The following is a 21,984-nucleotide window of genomic DNA, read 5'->3' as shown; positions in this document are numbered from 1 at the left end:
GTAACCACTACCTGTTGTACAAAGGGTTAGGGTTAGGGTTAGGGTTAGGCCCGTTACGAAGGAAGCATTAATTTAGACTCATGTGATTCACGACTTCTGATCATGTGACAAAGAAGCGCATTAGGGTTTCGCCTGTAACCATCTCGGCTGTGTACAGCTTTTTGCCCAGCGAATTCCCACGGACCAGATCAACGGAGGTACAGTACGAGCAGCACAGAGCAACAGGCGGTGGCGCAACGGATGTCCATGTGGGGTATATAAACCCGCGGGGGACGCCCTCCGCCGTCTCAGTTAACGTCGTCACACAATTTTTCTCAAGGCATCGTACTTAAGGTGCGCCTTATTTTCTATTTTACCTCTCAGAACAAAGCTCAGCAACATGAGCATTCTCAAACTCATTAAGCCCCGGGTCCTAGCGGCCATCAAGGCCGTCTCCACGGCCGCCGCAGAAATCCCCACAGTAGCAGATTGCGGATATACCTCGGGTGCCGGAAACCCAAAACAGGCTCTTCTCGCCGATATCCAAGTCCGTGGGATCCTTAGCGCCGCCAAACGCCTGAAGCTGGATCCTACGGACTTTGCGAAGCAGATTGTCGAGAAGCTGGACTTGCAGGGTGTTGGGAAAGCTACCGTTGATGGGCCGGGGTTCATCAACATCAAACTGGATGATGCGTGGTTGGGCGACAGGATAAACAAGCTGTTCTGGGGTGCGGATCCCAGGTTGGGCGCTGAAGAATGGACGGGACGGGTGGTTCTTGATTACTCGAGTCCTAACCTTGCGAAGGAGATGGTAAGCTGCTTGTACAAGCGTTTGACTTTCGGTCCGTTACGCACGCCCATCGCTGACTCTGGGGTCGCCCCATTCTAGCACGTCGGACATCTTCGATCCACCATCATCGGAGACGCCCTTGCCCGAGTCCTCGGATTTGTAGGAGCTGACGTGATTCGCCAAAACCACGTTGGAGATTGGGGAACACAATTCGGAATGCTGATTGCGCACGTCTACGACACGGATGATGTAAACCTCGACCAGCTGCAGGATCTTGAGGCCCTGTACGTCCAGGCCAAGATTCGATTCGACGTGGAGGAGGGATTCGCCGACCGTGCTAGGGATTACGTCGTGAAGCTACAAGCTGGAGATGCGGATATTGTGAAAAAGTGGGAGAAGATCGTCGAGGTGTCGCTGATGCACGCCCAGGTAAGGACGGCCGCGTACATCTGTTGAGAAAGCTGCGTGAGAGGTGGAAGGAACCAATTCCCTAACGACTTCTGCTTACAGAAAATCTATGACACCCTTGGAGTACTCATCAAGCGCTCCGATGCCTATGGAGAGTCGTCATACAATGCGGACCTTCCAAATGTCGTCACAGACCTCGACAAGGCCGGTATCCTTGCCGTCGATCAGGGAGCCAAGGTCGTTTACACACCCGCCTTCCAGAAGGATTTCGGCAAGGGCAAACCCGTGTTTGTTGTCCAGAAGACCGGAGACGGCTTTGGGTACGCCGCGACCGATTTGGCCGCTATGCGATACCGTGTGCGCCACCTCAAGGGCGACAGGCTATTGTATGTGATCGACAACCGTCAATCCCTCCACTGCCGCCAACTATTCGACGTTTCCCGCCGCGCCGGCTTCCTCCCCGAGAACGTGGAAGCCACGCACGTTGGCTTCGGTACCATGATGGGCGCCGACAAAAAGCCCTTCAAGACCCGTACAGGCGGCACTATCAAACTCGCCGAACTCATCGCGTCCGCTCAAGAACGCGCCTACGCCCTGGCCAAGGAAAAGAACGAGAAACGCTCCGAAGCCGACCGCTTCACCGACGCCCAGGTCCGCGACATCGCCAACAAAATCGGCATCGGCGCCATCAAGTACGCTGACCTCTCAAAACAGCGCGACCGCGACTATGTGTTCGACCTCGACGCCATGGTCCAGTTTGAGGGCAACACGGCGCCTTACCTCATGTACGCGTACACCCGATGCCGCGCCGTCGGCCGTGGCGCCACCGCAGCCACCGAAGCCTCCTCTTCCGCACCCATCGCCACCACGACCACTACAACACCACCCAAGTTAGTCCTCACCCACAACGCCGAACACGTCCTCGCAACAACCCTCCTCCAATTCCCCGACGAGATCGCAAACGTGATTGCCACCTCCTGCCCGCACCACCTGTGTGGATACCTCTACCGCGTCGCCGGCGCGTATTCGCAGTTCTACCAGGCGTGCCCGATCTTGAAGTCGGAGGGCGAGGTTCGGGCGAGCCGGTTGAGGTTGTGTGAGGCAACGGCGGAGCTGTTGAAGACGGGCTTGGGGTTGTTGGGGATAGGGGTGTTGGAGGTTATGTAGATGGCTTTCCTATCGAATCCTTCTCCGCCTCCTTCACTCCCTGACGGGATTGGATGCGGTTAACTCCCCTCGGCGTATAATGTCACATGGCGCACCACCACCCAGAACTTTTAGATTCCTTCGACCCCAAAAGTACTTCCTCATTGCAAATATAATATAAGATTGTGCATGATGTTACATACATGTTACCCCTTGATGGAGAAGACTGTTTTCACCCCATGTGTGCAACCAAATTGATTGGCAGAAGTGTTTTCAGAAGGTTCAAATGTCAACGCCTGTGTGACCGGAGACGAGACGGCCGCATCCAATAGCCCTAACCCTAACGCGCGTTGACCATCATTACTCAGACCATCACTAAGGGGGGGCGGAAATTCGCTTCTGAACAAACGCTGATGCGACTTCTTCAACATCATTTGGCGTCGGAGCTGTGGGGAGCCCGTCCGAGTGTCTGTCTGCTGTTTCCGACTTAACCGGGTCGGCCCCGTCATCTACTCCCACTCCACAATCCGCTCCCCCCCAAGCAACCGGGTCTCAGAAGAATGACAGCCGCCGTCGCTACTGCAGTAGTCGCCGCGAAAGCTCCTCTCCGGATTCTTTGCTTGCACGGATATACCCAGAATGCCGAGGTACGGAAAGGAAAGGGAACTCGGAGACTCTCACAACGCAAAACGGCCTGACCGATTTCTGTCAACCAGGTCTTTCGCAAGCGGCTAGCAGTCTTGCGGAAAGATGTAAAGGACACCGCAGAGCTAGGTGAGTCCGTGTATGATTCTCGAAGTGCTTGTGGCGTGAGCGAAGGGACCGCGAGCGTAGCGACTTTGTTGCGCCAAGGGCGCAATTCCCCTAACCACGGCTCTTAGCGACCCTCAGCAAGGGTCAGATCTTTAGCGAGCGAAGCGAGCTACGCTACTGCCCACCGGAACAACATCATTGCGAGCGAAGCGAGCAGGGTATCGTTTGTTGATGGTTGATGGGTTGATGGGTTGATGGGTTGACGGGTTGATTTGTTGACGGTTGACTAGTGATGCTTGACAGATTGATGGTTGACTTACTTCCCTTTGAATTTCAGTATTCATGTCAGCACCCCACGATGTCGCCCCAGAACACCTCCCACCCGGCTTCTCCCAAACCGAATCAGAAGGCCCCAAAGCATGGTTCCGCTTCAAAGAAACCGCCGAAATTTACGAAGGCATCGACGACTCTTTAGCCGCTATCAGTTCCATGTGGTCCTCACCTTCAGCCGATCTCAGCGCGACGAGGTTTCATGGAATCCTCGGCTTTTCGCAAGGCGCGACGATGGCGGCGATCGCGTTGCCGCAATTGGAGCCGAAGCCATTGTTCTCGATCCATGTATCGGGGTTTTTGCCGAGGGACGCGAGCTGGGCGGGGTTTCTGAAGGAACGCGCGGCGATGTTGGGTGGTGTGCCGTCCTTGCATGTGTTTGGGAGGGCGGATACGTGGGTGCCGCCCTTCAAGAGCGAGAGATTAATGCAGTTGTTTGGAACTACTGCTGACTCTGAGCCAGCCCCCGCGGCCGACGAGGCCGACAACAGCGCGCCCCTGCGTAAGGGCCCGCAGGCACTAGTCCACGACGGTGGGCATTTCGTACCCATGGGAGCAGCCCACCGCCGCCTCTACAAGAAATTCCTAGGCCGCATTTCCTCACAATTGACGAATCCCCTCGGCGCCCGCGCCTTCTCCACATCCACCACCGCACGTCAATCCGACCCCCCAACATTCCAACAGTTCGCCACAGCCCTAGCCAACGCAAAAGGCGGGCCTAACCGCTCCCCAACCCGTCGCCGTCCCTCCTCCCCACCCTCCCCACCCACCCCATACGACCCATCACTCGAACCAGAAGACCTCCCCAAATCCCTCACCGGCGTCCGCCAAACCCACCACATCCCCGGCAAATTCGAATCCGCCTTCCGGCAAGACGAAGCCGACGCGCGCCGCGCCCAAAAACAAGCCGCCCTCGATCGTCTCATCCCACCCATCCACAAAACCCCCGCGCTCAAACCCCGCGCGCCCGATAACCGCAACCTCTCCCCTTCACCAGCCGACGACGCCCCACAGCTGGGCAAACGGCAGGGAAGACTGGCGACAAAGATCCACACGGCTCTCACCGACCTGCACACCTCCGCGCTCCTCCCGCTCCACACGCACTGGTCACTCGCACGCATCACGCCGTCGGCATCGAAAAGGTCCGTGTTTGTTTACTACCACATCCTCGCCGACTCGGATGTGCCGCCGAAGGAGGTTGAGGAGACGTTGAGGATGTACCAGCCCGCGGTGCGGAAACTGGTTATGGAGAAACTTGGGGGGAATGGGAGGAGGGAGTTTCCGGCGTTGGAGTTTAGGAGGGATAGGGGGAGGGAGAGGGAAGGGGTTTTGGAGGGGGTTTTGGAGAGGATTGAGAGGGAGATGGAGGGTGAGATGGGGAGTGGGAGTGGTGGTGGCGAGAGTGAGAGTGGGAGTGGGACTGAAGACAGTGGAGCGAGTGGGGGTGGGAGTGGCAGTGAGAGTGGGAATGCGAGTGCGAGTGGGAAGAAAGGCGAGTGAGCAGGGTGGGAGTGAAGAGAGCGGACGCCGGTGATGGCGGGCGGACTCACCCGCAATTATGAGATACTTGGATGGCAAGTATGAGAAGAACCCAGGGCCCCTATCTGGCTTTCGGGTATCACAACGCTCCAGGCCGTACATACTAGTGCGGTATCTAATCCAGATTCTGGGATGATATGGCAGACACTGTAGACTGAAAAGGCGTATGCGTTCATGTACAGTATTTTGCAGCAATAGATTTAGACACTGCGCCAATACCCCTGGTCTTGGAAGCAGGAGAACGACGAAAGCCCCCGGCGAGCACGAAGGCGACAACCTTTTTCAGCTTGAGCACCGTAACCCGCCAGGCTCGGTTTCATCCCGACATATGAGGAGTTCGACACCGAACCTGAGGGTGGAGTTTGCTCGCCAGAAAACGCAGATCGTTGAAAGTGCCGTCACACCCAAAAGAATTCAAATTGCCTCCCACCCAGATTTATTCCGCAAAAAAATGCATACTGTACATATCCACATTCCATACGCACCACATACGCAAATGTACTGTACATCCGCTCCCATAATATACATATCCGCCAAACGGGGTAGTGAAAACTACCAGGGTATACCCATCCAACGTTCCAATCTTTCCCCACTTGCCCTACCCACACCATTAACACATCAAATACTTATACATCCCCCTCCCCGCTCTCCTCCTCCAAAAGTACCCATCGTCGCTTGGCATTCTCCTCGCCCTCCTCTCTCTCGTCTGCATCATCCACCCGCGAGTTTTCAGCAGACGTAGCAACAACAGCAACACCCGCCTGCTCCGTCGGCGTAACGCGTCTCCTCACTGCCGGGCTGGTGAGTGACAGGGGTGAGATGGGGTTCGTGTTGTCCGCGGATAGGCTGGTGAGACGGATGGGTAAGGGAGCTGTTGGGGGGTCGCGGTAGCCGGGTTGGGTTGGGTCTGCGCGTGAGGGGGGGATGGAGGCGGGGCGGTAGCGGTGGTGTTCGTGGTTCGGTGCGGGATTCGTGTTCGCACCGGCTGCCGTTGGGAAGGAGGCGGTTGTGGGGTCGCGGTACCGTTGTTGTGTCGGATGACTCCCGTTCGCATTCCGATGTCCACCCCCCTCGTCCACCCTCCCAAACGACGCAGTGCTCCGATCCGTATACCGCTGTTGCTGTTCAGTCCTCATCCTGTTCCCATTGCCGGGGGTATCACCACCGTTACCATCCCTTCGTTCCTCCGCCCCAGGTTTCGCAAAGAGATACGCAAACGAAGACGATGTCGGAGATGTCAGGACCGGCGGCGGGGGTGACGGTGAGGGCGCAAGGAGGGAGGAGACTGTTACCGAGGTTGGTCGTACGGGTGGTGGCATAGCCGCTGTGATCACGGTCGGTCGATAGGGTATATATGGCGGTTTCGCAAACTGCGGACTCGCAGTCGTCGCAACCGGCATAGACGCGGGCGGTAACGCAGCCACGGGCGGAGATCGTGACATGGACAACGAGGTAGGTCTTCCATCGGACTCGTGCACATCACTCGTCGGCCGGGTATCGCGAGACGCATTCGCATGCCCCTCTTCATCCCTCAACAACCGCTCCCGTTCCCTCGCCCGTCGCTCCACAACCCCCATCTTTTCCTCAGGCTCGTCGCTCACGACGCCGCTGACGCGCATCATTGCGTGGAGGGTCTGCAAGCTCTCGGTGGATAAACCCTGCGGTGGTGTCGTTCGCTGCTCTTGCGCTGTATTCGTGTTCACGCTGCTATTGTTACTCCCCGCCGAAGACCGTCTGCGGTTGTTGCTCATTCCCGGCGTGGCAGCGGGGGGACGGCTGTTCGAATTTGGTTGAGTCGTCGTAGCCGAACTACGACTCTGAGCGGGAGGCAACCCCCCAACCGCCCCTGAACTCCTCCTCCCCTGCGCTGCCGTCGCATAGGGTGAGTACACACTACTCCCGGCACTCGACAGCGCCGAGGCCGAGGATGTATGTAGTTGGGATGAGCGGCGTGATGAGGGGGGGTTACTGCTATTGCTGTGAGTGTTGCTGGTGCTGGTAATGTGTCCCGCGCCGCCGCTTGCACTGCCGCTGCTGGGCTGCTGTCCTCCTCCTGGTTGCGGGCGGTGCATGATCTGAATACGCAACGGTCTTTGATTTCCGTCCTGTGTTTGTGTTTGTTGTTGTGGCTGCGATTGTTGCGGGTGATATTGCGTCGGCATACGAGGGTACTGCTGCTGCTGCTGCTGCTGCGGGGGTATATGCTGCCTCTGCTGCGGGTGATGCGGCACCAACGCGGCCGCAAGTGACTCTCCTCCTGGCAACGGATATCCTGCCGTCGGGGCCGTTGGCCGCTGCTGCTGATATTGCAGTTGCTGCAATTGCTGCTGTTGAATCCTCTGCCGTTCCCCCCGTGGATGCACAGCCCCCGTCAACCCCGGCGATGATCCGCGCCTCGGCACGGCTATAGCTCGAACCTGCATTGCTTGGGTCGCCTGTGGGGGTAGATATGCTGTTGCGTGCAGGCCTTGCAGATGTTGGTGGGGATGTACATACAACTGCTGCGGTGTGTGCCGCTGCTGCTGCTGTGGCATCCCATATCCTTGTGGGGGCGGTAACGTCCTCCCGGCAGCAGCAATTGTACTCAGAGGCGGTGGCCGGAATTTGAGGATATGATGCGGGTGTTGTTGCTGTTGTTGTTGGGAGGAGAGCGAGGCCCTCCGCGGATGCACAGGATGTCCATACCTCGCCGCGGCATTCGCAAGTTGTTGTTGTTGATGTGGGTGCATCACCCCTTTCATCAGTTCCGGTTTCGCTGCCTGCCCTGGTCTACTCCCACTCGCCCGATTGGAATTGACGTCACCCTCGTCATCACTCAAAGTGAGATCAACCACCTCGATCCTCGACGGCGTGCTCGGTTTGGCTCGTTTGGCTGGCCTCGGCGGCGTCCTCTCATCCTCATCAGCAGTGCGCTTCCTTCCCACTCCCGTCGCCGGTGTCGCCTCGTCATCGGAATCCAATGAAACAACAGCCGACACCGATCGGGACTCTCCACGGCCGGAAGGGGTCGTTGAGTGATGCTGATGTTGATCGTCGGGAGATGGGTGGTCACCGGCCCCAGCGACGACCCAAGATCCATCAAGCCGCACATCGACGCTTTCGACATCCTGTGAGGTGTTGTCGAGGATGGATTGAAAGTGTTCGTCTACATGTAACGTTTCCGCCGATCCAAGGTATTTACTGCAATCATAAAATAAAAGAGAGAGGGGGGTTATGTCAACATGTCGGCCATTCACGTCGTTCGGATCCACCTCGGAGATCCCTCCCGCACCGAAATATGCCCCTGAATCCTCACAACCCACCTGCAAACAACACAACACCAAGTCGGCAAACTCTCCATCAACCCCAAGAAAGTCTCCAGATCAAAACACTGCGCATGCTCGCACAACGTCGACCGGGCCGCCGTCGTGATCCGTAGCATCGAGGTCGGGTCGTGGAGGGAGATGCGGTGGGTTGTTGTTAGGGTTATTATGTCGTCGTCTTCTGCATCGGTGTTCTGTTGACCGTGCGGGTGTTGGGCGTGTGCTGGGCCTGTGGAAAAACGGTGTGAGCGAACGTGAGATGAAAGAAAGAACTTATGATTTTGGACTTACGCATGCCATCCCTACTCATCCTCCTCTCCTTCACACCCTCCACGACCCTGCCCACAGGTACACGTTTAACCAACAACACCGTCAATATATATCGGGTCGGGTGGTCTCTCTGTTGCTGCTGCGGTATCACGCCTGCCTGATCGAGCATGGGAGGCACTTTCTGCGTCTTGGGCAAAACCCCCACCCTCAACTCCAACTTCCTCCTCCCGGGACCCTGGGAGAGGTTACAGAGGGGTGTGATGTCGGCGGGTTGGCCTGTCCATGGTTTGCCTTTCAAACCCGTAAACCTCTTCAAAAAATGCCGTTCATCGTCAGCTCAAGATAAAATTTACAAGAACATTAGTGATTCAGCTTACCTTAACCTCGACCCGTGAACCCATAACCCACAACTCACAGGGTACGGGCCATTCGACGCCCGTCCCTCCCGCACCTCCCGAATTCTCAGGCGCGATAAACACCATAACCCTATGCTCGTCTCCCGCCTGTCCAGACTGCGTCGACGGATCCACAATCAACTTCGGGAAGGCGCGGTGGGAGATGTCGAAGGTCAATGAATGTGTCGTCGACGTGTTCCGGCCTTCCAAAAAAAAAGGCATCACAGTAGGGTAAGCGAGACGGGAGATGGAATAAGATAGAGGGGAGATCTGGGACGTACAATCACAAACCCTGGCTTGACACAACGGGGCGACGATCTCGTAGAAGGGTGACAGTTTCCAGTGCCCAATCCCGCCTAGGCCGCCGGGGCCTGCTCCCAAATTCCCATTTCCCCCTCCAGCTGTCCCGTTTCCCCCTCCCGCACCACTGGCACCGGCGTTCTTCACAGGCCCCCGCCCACTCGCAATAAGCTCCCCCATCGTCGTCCCAGCCGGCGGCGGCCGTCCGATATTGATCTTGATCCGCGGCGACACCATTTTCGGCACCTGTGGCTGTGATACAATCCCCGCCTCACCCATAACCCCCCTCACAGCCTTCCACACACCCTCAACGACCTCTCTCCGTCTTCCTGGCCCGACACCCACGCCCGCATTCACACCCCCGACACCCAGTACGACGTCGTCCAGCAGTCTTTCGATCCGATCGACGAGTTCCGCTTTGAGGCCCGTTTTTGGGAGGGAGAGGTGTTGCAGGACCGTTTTGAGTTCGGGGACTTTGAGGCGGGGGAGGAGGGTTTGTTTCAGTGTCTGTTGGGAGGGGAGAGGGAGAGAGGCGGGCGGTTAGGGTTAGGGTTTGTGATATTCTATGAGACGGATGCAGCGGTGAGAAACGTGAAAATCGCCTTGCTGCTGATGTAACGCGTCCCCGGAATCCTGTGCCTGCTGGAATGGCCGCCGCCGCGCACATATTGGGTACATCTATTCCTGACCGGAATCCCCGCATCCCCTATGCGTTCCGATACTTCCCCCTTTCATCCTCTCGGAACCCCGGCTTGGCTTCTCCAAACCACTCTCTCCTCTATCACTTCCGCTTCATCTCCCCCTTTTCTCACATGTTTTTACATACCCGATACCGCTGAACAGTCAAGTCGTCCATCCCTCCTGCAGTTTCTTACACCCTCCAATGGCTCGCTATCGTTTTTTTTGTCTTCCCGTCTCTCTCGTCGCGTCTCTCTTCCTATCTCTGTATCAAACTCCGCGTGGGGAAGCGTAAAGCGTATGGCGTCGGTGTATGCGTGTGGGGGTGCATTTAAGGACCGGTGCCGTTGACGCTTGACGCGCTGTGGTTTTTTTATAACTGTGTTTTCGTTCGCCCGCTGCGATATTCTCGAACGACTGTTTGTTGGAAATGGTGCTGTGGTTTTCGATGTTGTTTGTTTCTGTAAACGGCCGTGTGTGTCGCCGGGTTCCGTCGATGTATTATCTGTTCAGCCCAGGTGGGTCTTCCTCGCTGCCCTTCGGTCGCTCACTCTCTCGTCAAAGGGCAGTAAGTCTGTGTGTGCGCCCGTTCGCTCGTCGTCGTCGTCGTCGTGGGAATATGCGCTGTGTGGTGTAAAACACCACGCCGGGACGATTCGGAGCACAACGCCTGGACAGGAAACGCGTGACAAACGTGTGTGTGGGTGGGGGGGGCAGCGACGGGCTGAAATAGGGCGTGTTATGCGCAACGCACTTCGCTTCGGTAACTTCGGTTGAGAAGAACGACAAGCGAACGACGACGACGACCGTGGTATGTATGGGTTGATGGATATGCGGGGCCAGTTGTTTTTGCACGCCTCAGTTTTGTTGTCGTGGCGATATTCGCTCGCGTGTTGTTGTGGAGACCCTTGGGAACCCTTGGGGAGAAGGGGTTTGGAGAGGTCTGTGGGATGTCCTGAACGAATACCCAACTAACGTCCGCACTCTCCAGAAACCTCAAGGCAAAAGGCGAGAAAGGAGAGAAAAGAATCCGGAAACGGGCGCGAGGAACGTGGTCTTGGGCTTATATACTTTTTTTTCCCACAACCCTTCACACACACCCCTTTACGATACGACGGAGACCAACAGGGAAAAGGAGGGGGAATGACATGCCCTTGCCCTCCAACCACATGCGTAAATGGCGTATAATATGAGCCGTCCGTACGCGCAGTCAGGCAGTTTCCAGGAAGGAGAGGCCCACACCGCCCGAAAGACGTGAGATTGCAGCACTCACGCGAGCGCGTGCCTGACCTTGCCCTCGCTTCCGATCTGGTCCGAAGGCAGACGGACAGCCTCTCTCAAGAGAACTCGATCGCCCCCTTCAGACCAATTCATTATTACCGAAAGCAAGCATGGATCTACTATCTACTACTACTATAGCAAATTACATTACGACGACAACGCAGAAATGCGCAAGCCATTTTGTGAGAAGAGCGGGCGAGGATGTCACGACGCACGAGGCGTGACCACAAATGATGACTGCCACGCGTTACTTTCCCCTTATACTTCTCGGGTGAGGTCGGGTGGTGTGCAGTCGACTCTCCTTCATTCGGACATGGATCTGGACTCGCCTGGAGGGGCACGCAGCTTCCCTTTCCATGGCGGCCTGCCTGATGAGCATGTGCAAAGCCATCGTGGAAGTCGCAAAGAATGCCGAGCCCTGCCTGACCTGATGAGGGTTTATTACGTCTACGTAGTCTTCATGGCCAAAGCAAAAATTCCAAAACGGTTAGAGCCCGCGGGGTTCGTCGCATTGGTCCTCCTTTCGCCCTTGAAAGCTCAACCTGACCGCCGTCGACGATGGGTTCTGGACGTGTCGTCAAAAATCAGCTCTCGTGACGACTGGGGCGTCCATCACACCCTCTTGAAAAAACTGACACCTTTTGGGCGGGGTAGGAGGGTATGGGCGGGAGAGGGGAGCTGCGCGGACATGCAAGGATACCGGCATGTCTCGTGAGCTTTGAAATTCATTTCCCACAACACCGCCGCACCGGCGGGATCGTATAATTATGCAAAACTGCCAAGCGAGGTGGTGGATGACCGCCGATCGACGTTTTTTTGTTGGAAACCCACCATGCGCCCTCCTCTCCTTCCCCTTCCCCTCCCCTTTCTGTCCTGCAGATGCATGACAGCGTGGTTGATGAGTGGGGAAGGTCACAGGGTATTCCGCCCCGTCCAGGGCGCTTTCTCCTATGCCAATGTGACATTTTTTCTTTGCCCTGCGGGGATGAGTTGGAGCGTGATTTCTTGGAGCGTGAAGCGAACGTGAGCGTGTCTCAGTGAGGGTGTCTCAGTGAGCCTCAGCTGCATGAGTTCCGTAATTGCCCGATGAGAAAAAGAAGGAGAGGGAATAAGACGCTCACGTGACTGCGCGTGAGCAGAGAGGGATTAATATGTGCTAACCCTAACTACAGAAGTCATCGATGAGTGCGACGAGCGCAATCGCTTCCACATCATCCCTGGAGAAAGACGGCGTGGGAAAAACGTCCTCATCCCCCCGCCAGATTAACACTCATCTTCACCTCCAATCTGCGTCACAACCCACCAGCAACCACTATGTCATCCCCACCAAAACACCCCTCCCCAAACAACAACTCCCCCCGTCCGCCCCGCGCCGCCGTCGCCTCTTCCTCCTCCTCCTCCACTTTCACACCCGCCCCGCCACAAACACCAACAGACGATAACCTCCCCGCTTACTCACCGCCACGAGCCCAATCACCAGCTCCCACGACAGGACCACCGATTAATACACGACCTGATGGCTCTCGGCCTGAATCTGAACCGGAGGGAGATGGGGATGGGGATGAGGGGTGGGAGGAGGATGATGGGGAAGGGAGGGAAGGCGCGTTTTGGTGTGTGAGTATTTTTGAGGGGGAGGGGTGAGTTTGGGAGGGTGATGTGATGGTGAAAAGATGGAACGGTGCGAGCAAAACATGAATGCCCAAGAACGCTTGAGGTTGGGCCACCGGAGCGAAAGCCTTTGGCGAGGGTTGGATGTTTTGCGAACGAACAGGGCTGAGACCACGCAGCTCAACATCCTTGTCGCGTGCGGAGCGACCAGGGTATCATCCAGCCCAGTCCATCCGACCAACCTTCGCATCACTCATCCATTCCTGCTTCAATCCTTAGCACCTGTGTCAGATTGAGGTTAGACCGATGATGGATTCAGGGACACCGACGTGTCCTATTTGTCATGGGGAGTTCGTTGAGGAGGTACGCAGAATCTCCTTCCTCCATTGTCAGTTGATTGACTACTGCATTGACATGCAATCTTCCCTCCCCCCTCAGATAGACGAAGACAACGACCCTCGTGGCTTCGCCGACGAACACGAGCACACACACGAGCACGACCATTCACACGAACACGCCGGACAGCCACACGTATTCCACTACACCACCGGCCTCCAGCCAGGCGCACCTTACAATCCCGACCTATCCATGATGTCCTTTATCTACCCCGGCATGACCATTGAAGAAACATTCCGGACCGGCGCGCTCGATGGGCGGCGGGCGTTTCAGCCGTTTACTGCTACCACTACTACTACGACATCTAGATCTACGACTACTACTCGGAGTACCAGCACAGCGAGGAATACAACGACGAATACCACAACGAATACAGCAGCAGGGCAGCCGGCGCCAACGGGACCGATATTCCCATTTGCGCCCTCTGTGACTATGACTGGCACCACGACTTCGAATCCTACGACCGCGAACCCAGGCCCGCGCCCCGCAACCCCCAACACGCCCCCTAACGACGTCGCGCGACTCCTACAGACCTGGCTCCAGCAGATGGTAGGCGAAGGCGCGGGCGTCAACGCCCAAGGCGAGCGATATGCCCACGATGATATTCAAGAGATCCACCCACCATTCCCCGGGTCCGGATCCATCCCCCGGTCTACAACAACAACAGCACAACCATCAACAACAGGCCACGCCCCAGCAGCAGAAGCACCCGGCGAAACTCCCGGCGCCAACGCTGCGGCTGCTGAAGGGCCTGATGTGGCGTTTGGGGAGAGGGTGAGGAGAAGGAGGGAGAGTGAACGTGAGGGTGCGGGTGCGGGTGTGGGGGGACAGACGCAGGGGTTCCCGTTCATCCCGGCGATGCCGCCAAGTGGACGGCCGGTTTTGGATCTTGCTGCGTAAGTATCACCCTTATCTTCTTGCGCTGTCCCGCATAATTCGATCTCACCCGTCCCGCAAAAAGGTTCCTAGAAGGCTTCCTCGGCCCCACCATGAATCCCGGCACCGGAACAACCGCAGGCCAACAACAACTACCGAACCCCTTCCGAGAACTCTTCAACATGGTCGGCAACCCGGGCGATTACGTGTTTGGACAGCGCGGGTTGGATGATATCGTTTCTCAGTGTACGTAAAAAATGTCACATCATCGGTTGGTCATGCCCTCGCATATCGCTGATATATGGTTTTCCCGGTGATAGTAATGGAACAAACGCAACAACGCAACGCCCCACCCCCCGCCGCACCATCCACCATCGCCTCCCTACCCAAGATAACCATCACGGAGAAAGATCTCGGTGCCAATCCGACATCCACATCAAATTCCTATAACGCGAACAGTGAGAATACGGATAAGGTATATACCCGCGACTGCCCCATCTGCCAAGACGACTTCAACGTAGGCGACGAGGCAGTGCGGTTACCTTGCAAGCATGTGTTTCATGAGGGGTGTGTGGGGAGTTGGTTGGGTGTTAATGGTACGGGAGAAATCATATATTTTGTTTCGTTTGTGTGTGTGTATCTGATTGTGATATTTCTAGGAACGTGTCCTGTGTGTCGGTACTCGTTGGTTAACCCTGCCGATAACGCTTCTACACCTACAACAACTTCTACCACCAACAACAACGCGTCGAATACAACACAGCAGCAGTCGCCACAACAACGAACAACGAATAGCACAGGGAGTGGTGGGAATACAACGACACAGACGCAGACGCAGACGGGTCGGTATGTCGCGCAGCCGCCTCCTACTACTGCCCGGGAAGGAGGGGGTGCAAGGGAAGATAGGGGAGGGGAAGGAGATTTGGATTTGGATTAGTGGGGTATTGTTCGGTTATGCGCCCAGATGAGAGGAGGGGCGGAAAAGCGGCCATGCACGGGAGAAGCGCAAAAGGGAAAGGGATCTGTCCTCCTGGATCATCGATATCGATATACCCATGAGCTATCCCACCCACGCGCACATCATTTTACGGGCTCCATTTGCGCCCGACATCATTTCTGTAGATACGTAAAAACACCCCTCGTTCGTTCTTTTGTCGTATCCACCCATGACGGAAATATAGTTGGGTGAGGGGTAAAATTGGTTGAGAGGTCGCTCCACCTGATCTCCACCTCCTTTCTCCACAACCGCGGAACCGATCTGCTACCCAAAAAAAACCCCAGCGGCACGTCAAAGCTCCACGAAAAGCGTCATCGGCACGGTGCCCGGAAAGCGTCGGCCATGAATCCTCCCAGCCCCGCCCAGCCCCGTGAAGGTCGTCGGATCAAGATTGTTTGCTGCGAATAGTATTCCAAGTAATCGATGACCCATCGAAGTTATGCTCTCTGGGGAATCGCGCCATCGGCCCTCGATGGCGTTGTGGGCGTTGAGTTTCACATCCTCCGGGCGGGGGTTGTCCGTTCTCCGCCCTACGCAACACCCGTCGGGGGGGCTTGTGGGTGGTGGAGCCGATCGGCCACGAAACGTTTCTGCTGAGAACCTTCTGCGGGGGGCCCTCGCAGAAACACGGTCGAAGGGGTCGGTCGGGGTTCGGGATCGGAGAATGTGGGGGAGGAGGGGTGGATCTGGGAGGGAAGCTGGGATGTGTATTATGTGTGTATACAGTACATACACCCCGGGGATCATTGAAGCAATCACGCCATCACACCACACGCCCGACATGACAGCCGAAGACGGAAGCGAAAGGGCGGTGGAAATCGAACGCATGGCTGGACCCCTACCTCAGGTCCTCCAGGTGTTTTGCTGCTAGTGTGGGACCCATAGTCAATATCTCACATGGCGGAAGAGGGGCGCTATGCTAGACAGGGAACGGAGGCGGACAGGGGCTAGCAGAGGGTCGTGTGTTTGTCCGAGAGGGGTGGTGGGAGCGGGAGGGGTGACGCTCCATGAAGTTCTTACGTCGATCATGTCTGGAAGGGATGGTGAATACGGTCGGGTTGGATCGATGGATAGGTGCGGAGCGACACCTATAAAACCCGCGGCCAGGGCCTCGATGTGGGGACGTTTTATCTCAGGAATGTCCGCCGCAACGGAACGGGCGAACACAGGACATTGAGACCGATGTGACCCCCGGGGTTCCCAACCACGACGGCACCTATGAGCCCGTCCCGGCCGGCTCGTCAAATCGCACCGTTACGGATCTGCTGTCGCATCGTCTGCTATGATTGGGGGGACCGTGCGCATCACAAGTCGAGCACGAGGCGTCTGTGAGGTTAGACCGCCATTCCCGCCAACCACGGTGCAAGCCCGATCGCCAACGAAAGATCTGAAGCTCTTGGAGAAACGCAAGTTCGTGAAGACAGGATCAAGATGGACATGACAATGGGCGATTCGGTTGTCTCCGATGCGTTCGAGGAAGATGTGGCATTGCGTCATACCACCAGGATACGTATGACGAGGGTGAAGACGAGGAGGGGCATGACGAGGATGAAGCCCGCCGCACGCCGCGCCGCGCAACCCATGCACCTGAAGGGCATCGACTGCAGGACAGGCAGGGAGGCGGGTATGAAGAAACTTGAGGGCGCTCAATCCTTGCGAGGCCGACGAGGCCGCAGAAACCATCATTGAGCCCATCAGGCCTCTCGTCGTTGACTCCCTTAAAAGCTCTCATCGTCGACCCCTTCAAGAACTGCAAGGGCCTCCCCCCCCGGAAACACACCCTTTTTGTCCGAAAAACATTCGATAACTATTACGTCGATCATGATTATCAATTTTCCAAAAGCGATTTACTATTAGCCATTGCACAGCACCATCCGCACCGACCTCCATTAGGGCTTGACACGCCGAATAGCTGCGGCACTGCATCGGCGGTATCGCTATGTCAAAGCACAGCGGACTCCACGCCTCGCTCCTCCTGACTTGTCTAACCGGGAATGCCATCGCAACGTTGGCGTCTTGTCACACAGGCTGGATTCGGCGGCCATGCAGGAACAGATGGGGGAGACCCCCGTGCGACAAACTTATTGGTGTCGCAAGCCTTGCCAAAAGGATGTTTGGACCGGAGTTGCGCCAGCCGTCCGAGTTTGCTGAACAGATCTTCTGTCGATGTTCTGAAACTGCCAACAAGCGAGCAATGGATATCACCTATCGATCGATCGGCGTTGTACCAGGAGACAGACATCGCCGTTTGGATAAATGACGGCCACTCATAGATACGCCCCCGGCACATATAAAGTGCCGATTTACCGGAGCTCTGTATGCAATCAAGAAGGCCCATCAACGTGGAGGCTCAAGGAGTGGAAGCAGTGGATTGTTCTCAGACAAGTCAAGAAGCGCGCCTCAATCAGTCTGAAAAATATGGGGCAATGTGCTTTGTGTCCTGCGAGCGAGGGATCTGCTCCACCGTTTCGTGCGTTTCAAGTTCGGTCTTCCACTTGCACTTCAATTTCTGTCCATGTACTTACTTCAGCTGCACAGCAACGGTAATGCATACGCTCTAAGATCGGATATAGGGGAGGCTAAGATGGTGGTTCGTCTTGACGTTTTCAGGAAACTCAAGCATTTTTGAGCGTTGCCCTGTTTCCACTTCCCTGAGCTGGCGAACTTACAGTTTTTGCACATGGGATCAAAAAGGAGAGCGACCACAATTGCTCGTTATTACTACTCCAGATATTTACCCATCGTAACCGTTCAGCGTTCCGATGGGGGGCGTCCGTAGACGCTGAAGAGTGCGTGCCGTCAAAAAGCTGTCAAAAATGCAGCCTTCTAGTTGCATTCCTCCGTTACTTCCCCGTTTCTCCATGCGTTGCTTTCCACCGCAGATTCGGGAACCCTACATGTATATAGTTTCGCAACTCAAAAGTTATAAAAGCGTTCTGCCCCAGAAAGCTCGCTCTCCCTCAAGAGTATAATCGCAAGCAAGCGCAGCGCACAGCAGTAACAAGTTAGCGGGAAGTGTTTCATTGCAACAACAGCAAGGAAGTACAGCACAGTGCAGCACAGCAGACCAAGCCCAAGCTCTTCTTAGTTGGGCGAAACTCCCACCCACCGCCACCTCTCATCCATCTCACTCCACAATCCCTGCTCTTCCATCGCATCCACCGCCACCGCCACCTCTGTTCCCTCACTTCCACCACTCTGACGAGCCCATTTACTCTTCGCACCCCAGCTCCCATCGAAACCGATGTCACAAGCAATGCAGCAACATATCGAAGATATTGATCAATTTTTGTCCAAGGACTGCAGCGCACGAGCAACGGCGATTAACCATGGGGAGGAAGCCGTATCTACATTTGAGCCCCGATATTCTATTGACTTCTTTTCGTTGTTCGCAGGTCCTCCAGGTTTACGAAGTCCGCCAGGATGCTGTTTGGGACGGGGCGGCACTGCAGATCGCACGGACGTTGGATCTCCGTCCCCAACTCGCCCCTCGGCTCCCCAAACTGCAGCAACACCTGCTCCAGACATCCCCATGACCGCCACGATCGCCGCAACACTCTCCGCCTCCCGTCCAATTTCCTAAAATCCCCCTACCCAACACGCCGCACCAACAGCACCTATTCCAGGTCGCTATGGTCGCCGTGATGAACTACATGTCATCATTGGGGTCCTCCGCCTCCTCCGCGACAACCTCCGCACCTACTCCGTGCGCATCAGCCCCGACCACCGCCGCCGCCTCCCCGGCTTCGCCCACCGTCCGCAGCTACCCCGAGGACCACTAGGAGAAGGAACCGCGAGACTGCAAGTCCGCACAACGTAGACGGCCACCGCGGACACAAACACAAAAAGAAACGTCATCGAGATTAGGTAGCAACGGCGAGGACAGCCAGATCGAGTCTGTCCCGCCTCTACCACGCTTCGCACGCACCACTCACCAAGTACCTCGTTTCAACGTAGCCCACAACTCTTTCGCCCGAAGTAACACCTATCTCTTCCGTTGGAAATGATCTGTACGTATGTAGCCCTACCCCAACCTTTTTCACCCATCTTCTTGTGGCGACTTCAATCATAACCGTGAATGGGATGCCGTGCGAAAAAAATAATGAGAACGTTCTGATGGCGTTGGACTGCTCGGAAAAACATCAATTCTGGTGGTCAGGTGGTCGTCGGTAGGAAGATGCCATTTGAAAAAATCTCACAGTTATGCTTCCCACATTTACGTCCAAAATTCCCATCTGCGATGACTGTAAGTTGCATAACTTTCGGTGCTTGCAGCCAAAGAGAGCGATGATAAATCAAATTTTTCAAATCACTCCCAAATGGCTCATTCTGGTATCATGATTAGCAGTGCATTTTTCCTTCCCATTGAGCTTTGAGACGTTTTTCGCCAGTCAATACTGTCGAAAACCTGTCAGGGAGCGCTCAGCAGGGACCGCCCTGACTTCCAAATCGACGCAGGAGTATAAAGGCGCGTTCTCTCCCTCACCCTCAACAAGTTGCTCCCACAGCACAGCGGTAGCAAACATAGTGAGAAAAACAAGGTACGGCATAATATTCCTCATTCAAGCACAGCCAGACTCCCCCCTCTGCGACCACCACAACCAATTCCCTCACATCGCAACCACCCCCACTACGTCTCCCTCCAGCAACCCGCACTTCCTTTCCGCCTTGTGCACTCCACTTATCAAACCCTCAGCGCACAACAAGAAACATTGGCAATGTCTACACGACAACAGCAACAACCGCAACAAGCCCAGCCTCCAGCGGAGGCGGCAGAAAGGGAGATGAGGAGGCGCATCGGTCGACACCGTAGAGAGAGAATGGCCTCATGGTTGCTGGAGAATGATGATGACTATAGACACGCCGTGGCTTTCGCCGTGATGTTTCTGAGAGAGTGGCCAAACCTGCACTCAATAGCCACAAGGGCAGCCTTGGATCGGGCAATCGAGACGTTCCGGCGCAATGGGGCACCCGGAGGACGGAATATTTACCGCTCTGTTGTGAGCACTCGCGAAATTAGGCTGATTCTCAGCGAAATCCTCGCGGTCTGCGAAGATGGCCGAGACATCGCCTGGGACCAGACGCAGCTGGCGACGGCACAAGCGTTAAACTTAAGCCCGCGGGTCCTGCGTGTCGTCCCCCGCGTATCCACCAACGCAACCACCGCCACTCAACCTAGCCCTCAAGCCACAGCATCCACCGTCGTTCCCGCCGCCCAACTCACCGCATCTATCGCCCCGTTCGCACCAGTCCTCTCGACCATCCCCACCGTCCCGACAGTCCCCACACCTTCAATGCTGACGTTTACGATACAGACGCCTACGACACCGCACCAAGGCCAACACTTCCAAGCCGTGATGGACGCCTTGATGAACTACACGGCAGTGCTAGCGACCGCCAATATCGCCCCCGCTACTCCGTCCGCATCTACAATCAACACCACCAACGCAACCACCACTGCCATCGCAAATAAGCGTGAGACGGGAAGCAGAGACAGCGCAGACGCACACAGCGCGGACGGGGACCGCCCAAACAAACGTCGCCGTGGTTAGTCAGCGACGGTCGGGATGAGCAGAGATGCCAGTCCAAGGATGCTACCGGTGGTGAGAAGAAGCGGATGTCGCTCGCTCCCGCTATTGTCAGAGCGAATTCCCTCCCTTCGATGCAGCTCCACGTCTCCCTTGTGGCGCAAACCATTTGTACATACGTAACCCTCCCTCCCCCCACGTTTTCTGTTAGCATGGCTATCCGTCATGTCACTTCCTAATAAGATGTTGTAGTACATCCGTTACTGTACGTGGTGGGGAGGACCGACGAAAACTGTCTCCAGCCGTCTCGAGTAAACCCGAAATCTGGTACTTGCGACCTCGCCGTGGACCGCAGGGCCTTATTGAAAGAGTCAACGGCGAACACAGTTCCAATGTCTCTCGCATCTGCTCGCGTAAATTCGCTGAAAGTACAGTAAATGTGAATCTTCCTGGTTGTTGTGGACACGAACTTTTCCCTGTCAAGCGCTGTCGAAAAACGTGAACCAGAGCCTCGGCGCCAGGTACCGCTTGATTGGATCCTGGTAACCCCAGTTCAGCACGCTGTCAAAGACAGTCACTTTCCAATAGTTCCCGACTTCTCCCCGAACCCCCGCACAAACTCATTTCTCTATTCCTTCCTTTTTGAACAGTCCAGCACATGAGCGCATTGGCACGTACACCACAACTATTAACTCCCATAAGTAAGCATTCCTTACTCCTTGTCCTTGCCCGTTGCCCGTTCCCCTCAAACTCATACGGAATAAACGCCCTCAATCTCGATCGCCATCTACAATTCCTGTGGCCTTTCTGGTTTTTGACAGCGCACTCGCCGACAACCCCTCTCACCTACATATCCAACCACCGACAAATCCATCCACCAGAAAATCCTCACACCGGCAAATGGACAGAGACGCCCAAGCGATGATGGCCGGGCTCCAGCCGAGGGACCGATCCTGGTAGCCAAACTGTCCGAACTGGACCCCCAACCAGGCGAGGCGACGAGCAGTTGCTTCAATGGCGGGCATGGACCGTCAAGCAAACGTGCTGGATCGCTTCTCCTGGAAAACACATCCCCAACAAGAATGTTTTTGGTCGTTGCGTCTGTTGTGAAACCCGGTGATGAAGAGACGCGTGTTGTTGTAACGCAAAGAGGGGTGGTCGATCGGTCACTGCGCTTGTTCATCCCTCCGAGGGACTGGTTGCTCGCGTCAGATACTGTCAGCAAGTGTCAGGTCATCACGGTCGGGTTGGAGCATTCGAGCTGCATGGCGCATTTGGGCCGATAGGGATCATTTCGTAAGCGGAATGTCGTCGGTGATGCTCGGCATGAACAAAAGAGGAAGCACCGTTGCATCCCACAAGGCTCATTTCATGGACGGTGCCGCAGGCTGGTTGGGGCGGAGTAGGT

General features: G+C 56.0%; 8 protein-coding genes across 8 annotated transcripts; 5 read left to right on the top strand and 3 right to left on the bottom strand.

Annotated features, from left to right (window-relative positions):
- The first annotated feature begins 28 nt into the window (after positions 1-28).
- EV422DRAFT_622318 (arginyl-tRNA synthetase) lies at positions 29-2,563 on the top strand. The gene is made up of 3 exons (XM_053074167.1): positions 29-790; positions 869-1,198; positions 1,280-2,563. Exons 1-3 carry the CDS (start codon positions 380-382, stop codon positions 2,342-2,344), a joined length of 1,806 nt encoding a protein of 601 aa, XP_052922809.1. The 5' UTR covers positions 29-379; the 3' UTR covers positions 2,345-2,563.
- Positions 2,564-2,677: 114 nt separating this feature from the next.
- EV422DRAFT_560233 (serine hydrolase-domain-containing protein) lies at positions 2,678-4,710 on the top strand (the record flags this gene model as incomplete). The annotated part of the gene is made up of 4 exons (XM_053071943.1): positions 2,678-2,970; positions 3,040-3,097; positions 3,414-3,837; positions 3,898-4,710. Coding segments are annotated over exons 1-4 (1,380 nt in total), but the record flags the coding sequence as incomplete, so codon positions are not given.
- Positions 4,711-5,189: 479 nt separating this feature from the next.
- EV422DRAFT_207590 (uncharacterized protein) lies at positions 5,190-10,194 on the bottom strand. The gene is made up of 6 exons (XM_053065353.1): positions 10,039-10,194; positions 9,194-9,719; positions 8,895-9,115; positions 8,539-8,827; positions 8,248-8,476; positions 5,190-8,125 (listed from the first exon to the last, which is right to left on the bottom strand). The coding sequence occupies exons 1-6, from the start codon at positions 10,066-10,068 to the stop codon at positions 5,572-5,574; spliced, it is 3,849 nt and encodes a 1,282-aa protein (XP_052922807.1). The 5' UTR covers positions 10,069-10,194; the 3' UTR covers positions 5,190-5,571.
- A 4,039-nt stretch (positions 10,195-14,233) lies between these two features.
- On the top strand, positions 14,234-14,742 carry EV422DRAFT_480066 (uncharacterized protein; the record flags this gene model as incomplete). The annotated part of the gene is made up of 3 exons (XM_053067292.1): positions 14,234-14,297; positions 14,372-14,647; positions 14,711-14,742. Coding segments are annotated over 3 exons (372 nt in total), but the record flags the coding sequence as incomplete, so codon positions are not given.
- Positions 14,743-15,164: 422 nt separating this feature from the next.
- EV422DRAFT_207427 (uncharacterized protein) lies at positions 15,165-16,089 on the bottom strand. Its single transcript, XM_053065351.1, has one exon. The coding sequence runs from the start codon at positions 15,874-15,876 to the stop codon at positions 15,340-15,342; it is 537 nt and encodes a 178-aa protein (XP_052922805.1). The 5' UTR covers positions 15,877-16,089; the 3' UTR covers positions 15,165-15,339.
- A 776-nt stretch (positions 16,090-16,865) lies between these two features.
- Positions 16,866-17,441, top strand: EV422DRAFT_207515 (uncharacterized protein). The gene has a single exon (XM_053065352.1). It carries the CDS (start codon positions 16,988-16,990, stop codon positions 17,306-17,308), a length of 321 nt encoding a protein of 106 aa, XP_052922804.1. The 5' UTR covers positions 16,866-16,987; the 3' UTR covers positions 17,309-17,441.
- EV422DRAFT_603600 (uncharacterized protein) lies at positions 17,442-19,118 on the bottom strand (the record flags this gene model as incomplete). The annotated part of the gene is made up of 4 exons (XM_053073741.1): positions 17,442-17,941; positions 18,117-18,348; positions 18,377-18,627; positions 18,984-19,118. 4 exons carry the CDS (start codon positions 19,116-19,118, stop codon positions 17,783-17,785), a joined length of 777 nt encoding a protein of 258 aa, XP_052922803.1. The 3' UTR covers positions 17,442-17,782.
- A 460-nt stretch (positions 19,119-19,578) lies between these two features.
- EV422DRAFT_580471 (uncharacterized protein) lies at positions 19,579-21,862 on the top strand (the record flags this gene model as incomplete). Its single annotated transcript, XM_053073339.1, has 3 exons — positions 19,579-20,599; positions 20,829-21,009; positions 21,398-21,862. The coding sequence occupies exons 1-3, from the start codon at positions 19,767-19,769 to the stop codon at positions 21,860-21,862; spliced, it is 1,479 nt and encodes a 492-aa protein (XP_052922802.1). The 5' UTR covers positions 19,579-19,766.
- Positions 21,863-21,984: the final 122 nt, after the last annotated feature.

Source organism: Fimicolochytrium jonesii, assembly GCF_025526975.1.
Source record: "Fimicolochytrium jonesii strain JEL569 chromosome Unknown EV422scaffold_25, whole genome shotgun sequence".
Lineage (NCBI taxonomy): Eukaryota > Fungi > Chytridiomycota > Chytridiomycetes > Spizellomycetales > Powellomycetaceae > Fimicolochytrium > Fimicolochytrium jonesii.
The sequence above is the reverse complement of the archived record's forward strand: the minus strand, read 5'-3'. Positions and strand labels throughout refer to the sequence as shown.

Excerpts from the sequence above, each read along its gene's own strand:
- EV422DRAFT_207515 (XM_053065352.1), top strand. The coding sequence starts at position 16,988 with ATGTCAAAGCACAGCGGACTCCACGCCTCGCTCCTCCTGACTTGTCTA.
- EV422DRAFT_622318 (XM_053074167.1), top strand. The coding sequence starts at position 380 with ATGAGCATTCTCAAACTCATTAAGCCCCGGGTCCTAGCGGCCATCAAG. Across the intron at positions 791-868 it reads CTAACCTTGCGAAGGAGATG|CACGTCGGACATCTTCGATC; the intron begins GTAAGCTGCTTG and ends GCCCCATTCTAG. Across the intron at positions 1,199-1,279 it reads TGTCGCTGATGCACGCCCAG|AAAATCTATGACACCCTTGG; the intron begins GTAAGGACGGCC and ends TTCTGCTTACAG.
- EV422DRAFT_207590 (XM_053065353.1), bottom strand. The coding sequence starts at position 10,068 with ATGGACGACTTGACTGTTCAGCGGTATCGG. Across the intron at positions 8,477-8,538 it reads GATGAGTAGGGATGGCATGC|GCCCAGCACACGCCCAACAC; the intron begins GTAAGTCCAAAA and ends GTTTTTCCACAG. Across the intron at positions 8,126-8,247 it reads TGGTGTTGTGTTGTTTGCAG|TAAATACCTTGGATCGGCGG; the intron begins GTGGGTTGTGAG and ends TTATGATTGCAG.
- EV422DRAFT_207427 (XM_053065351.1), bottom strand. The coding sequence starts at position 15,876 with ATGCGTTCGATTTCCACCGCCCTTTCGCTTCCGTCTTCGGCTGTCATG.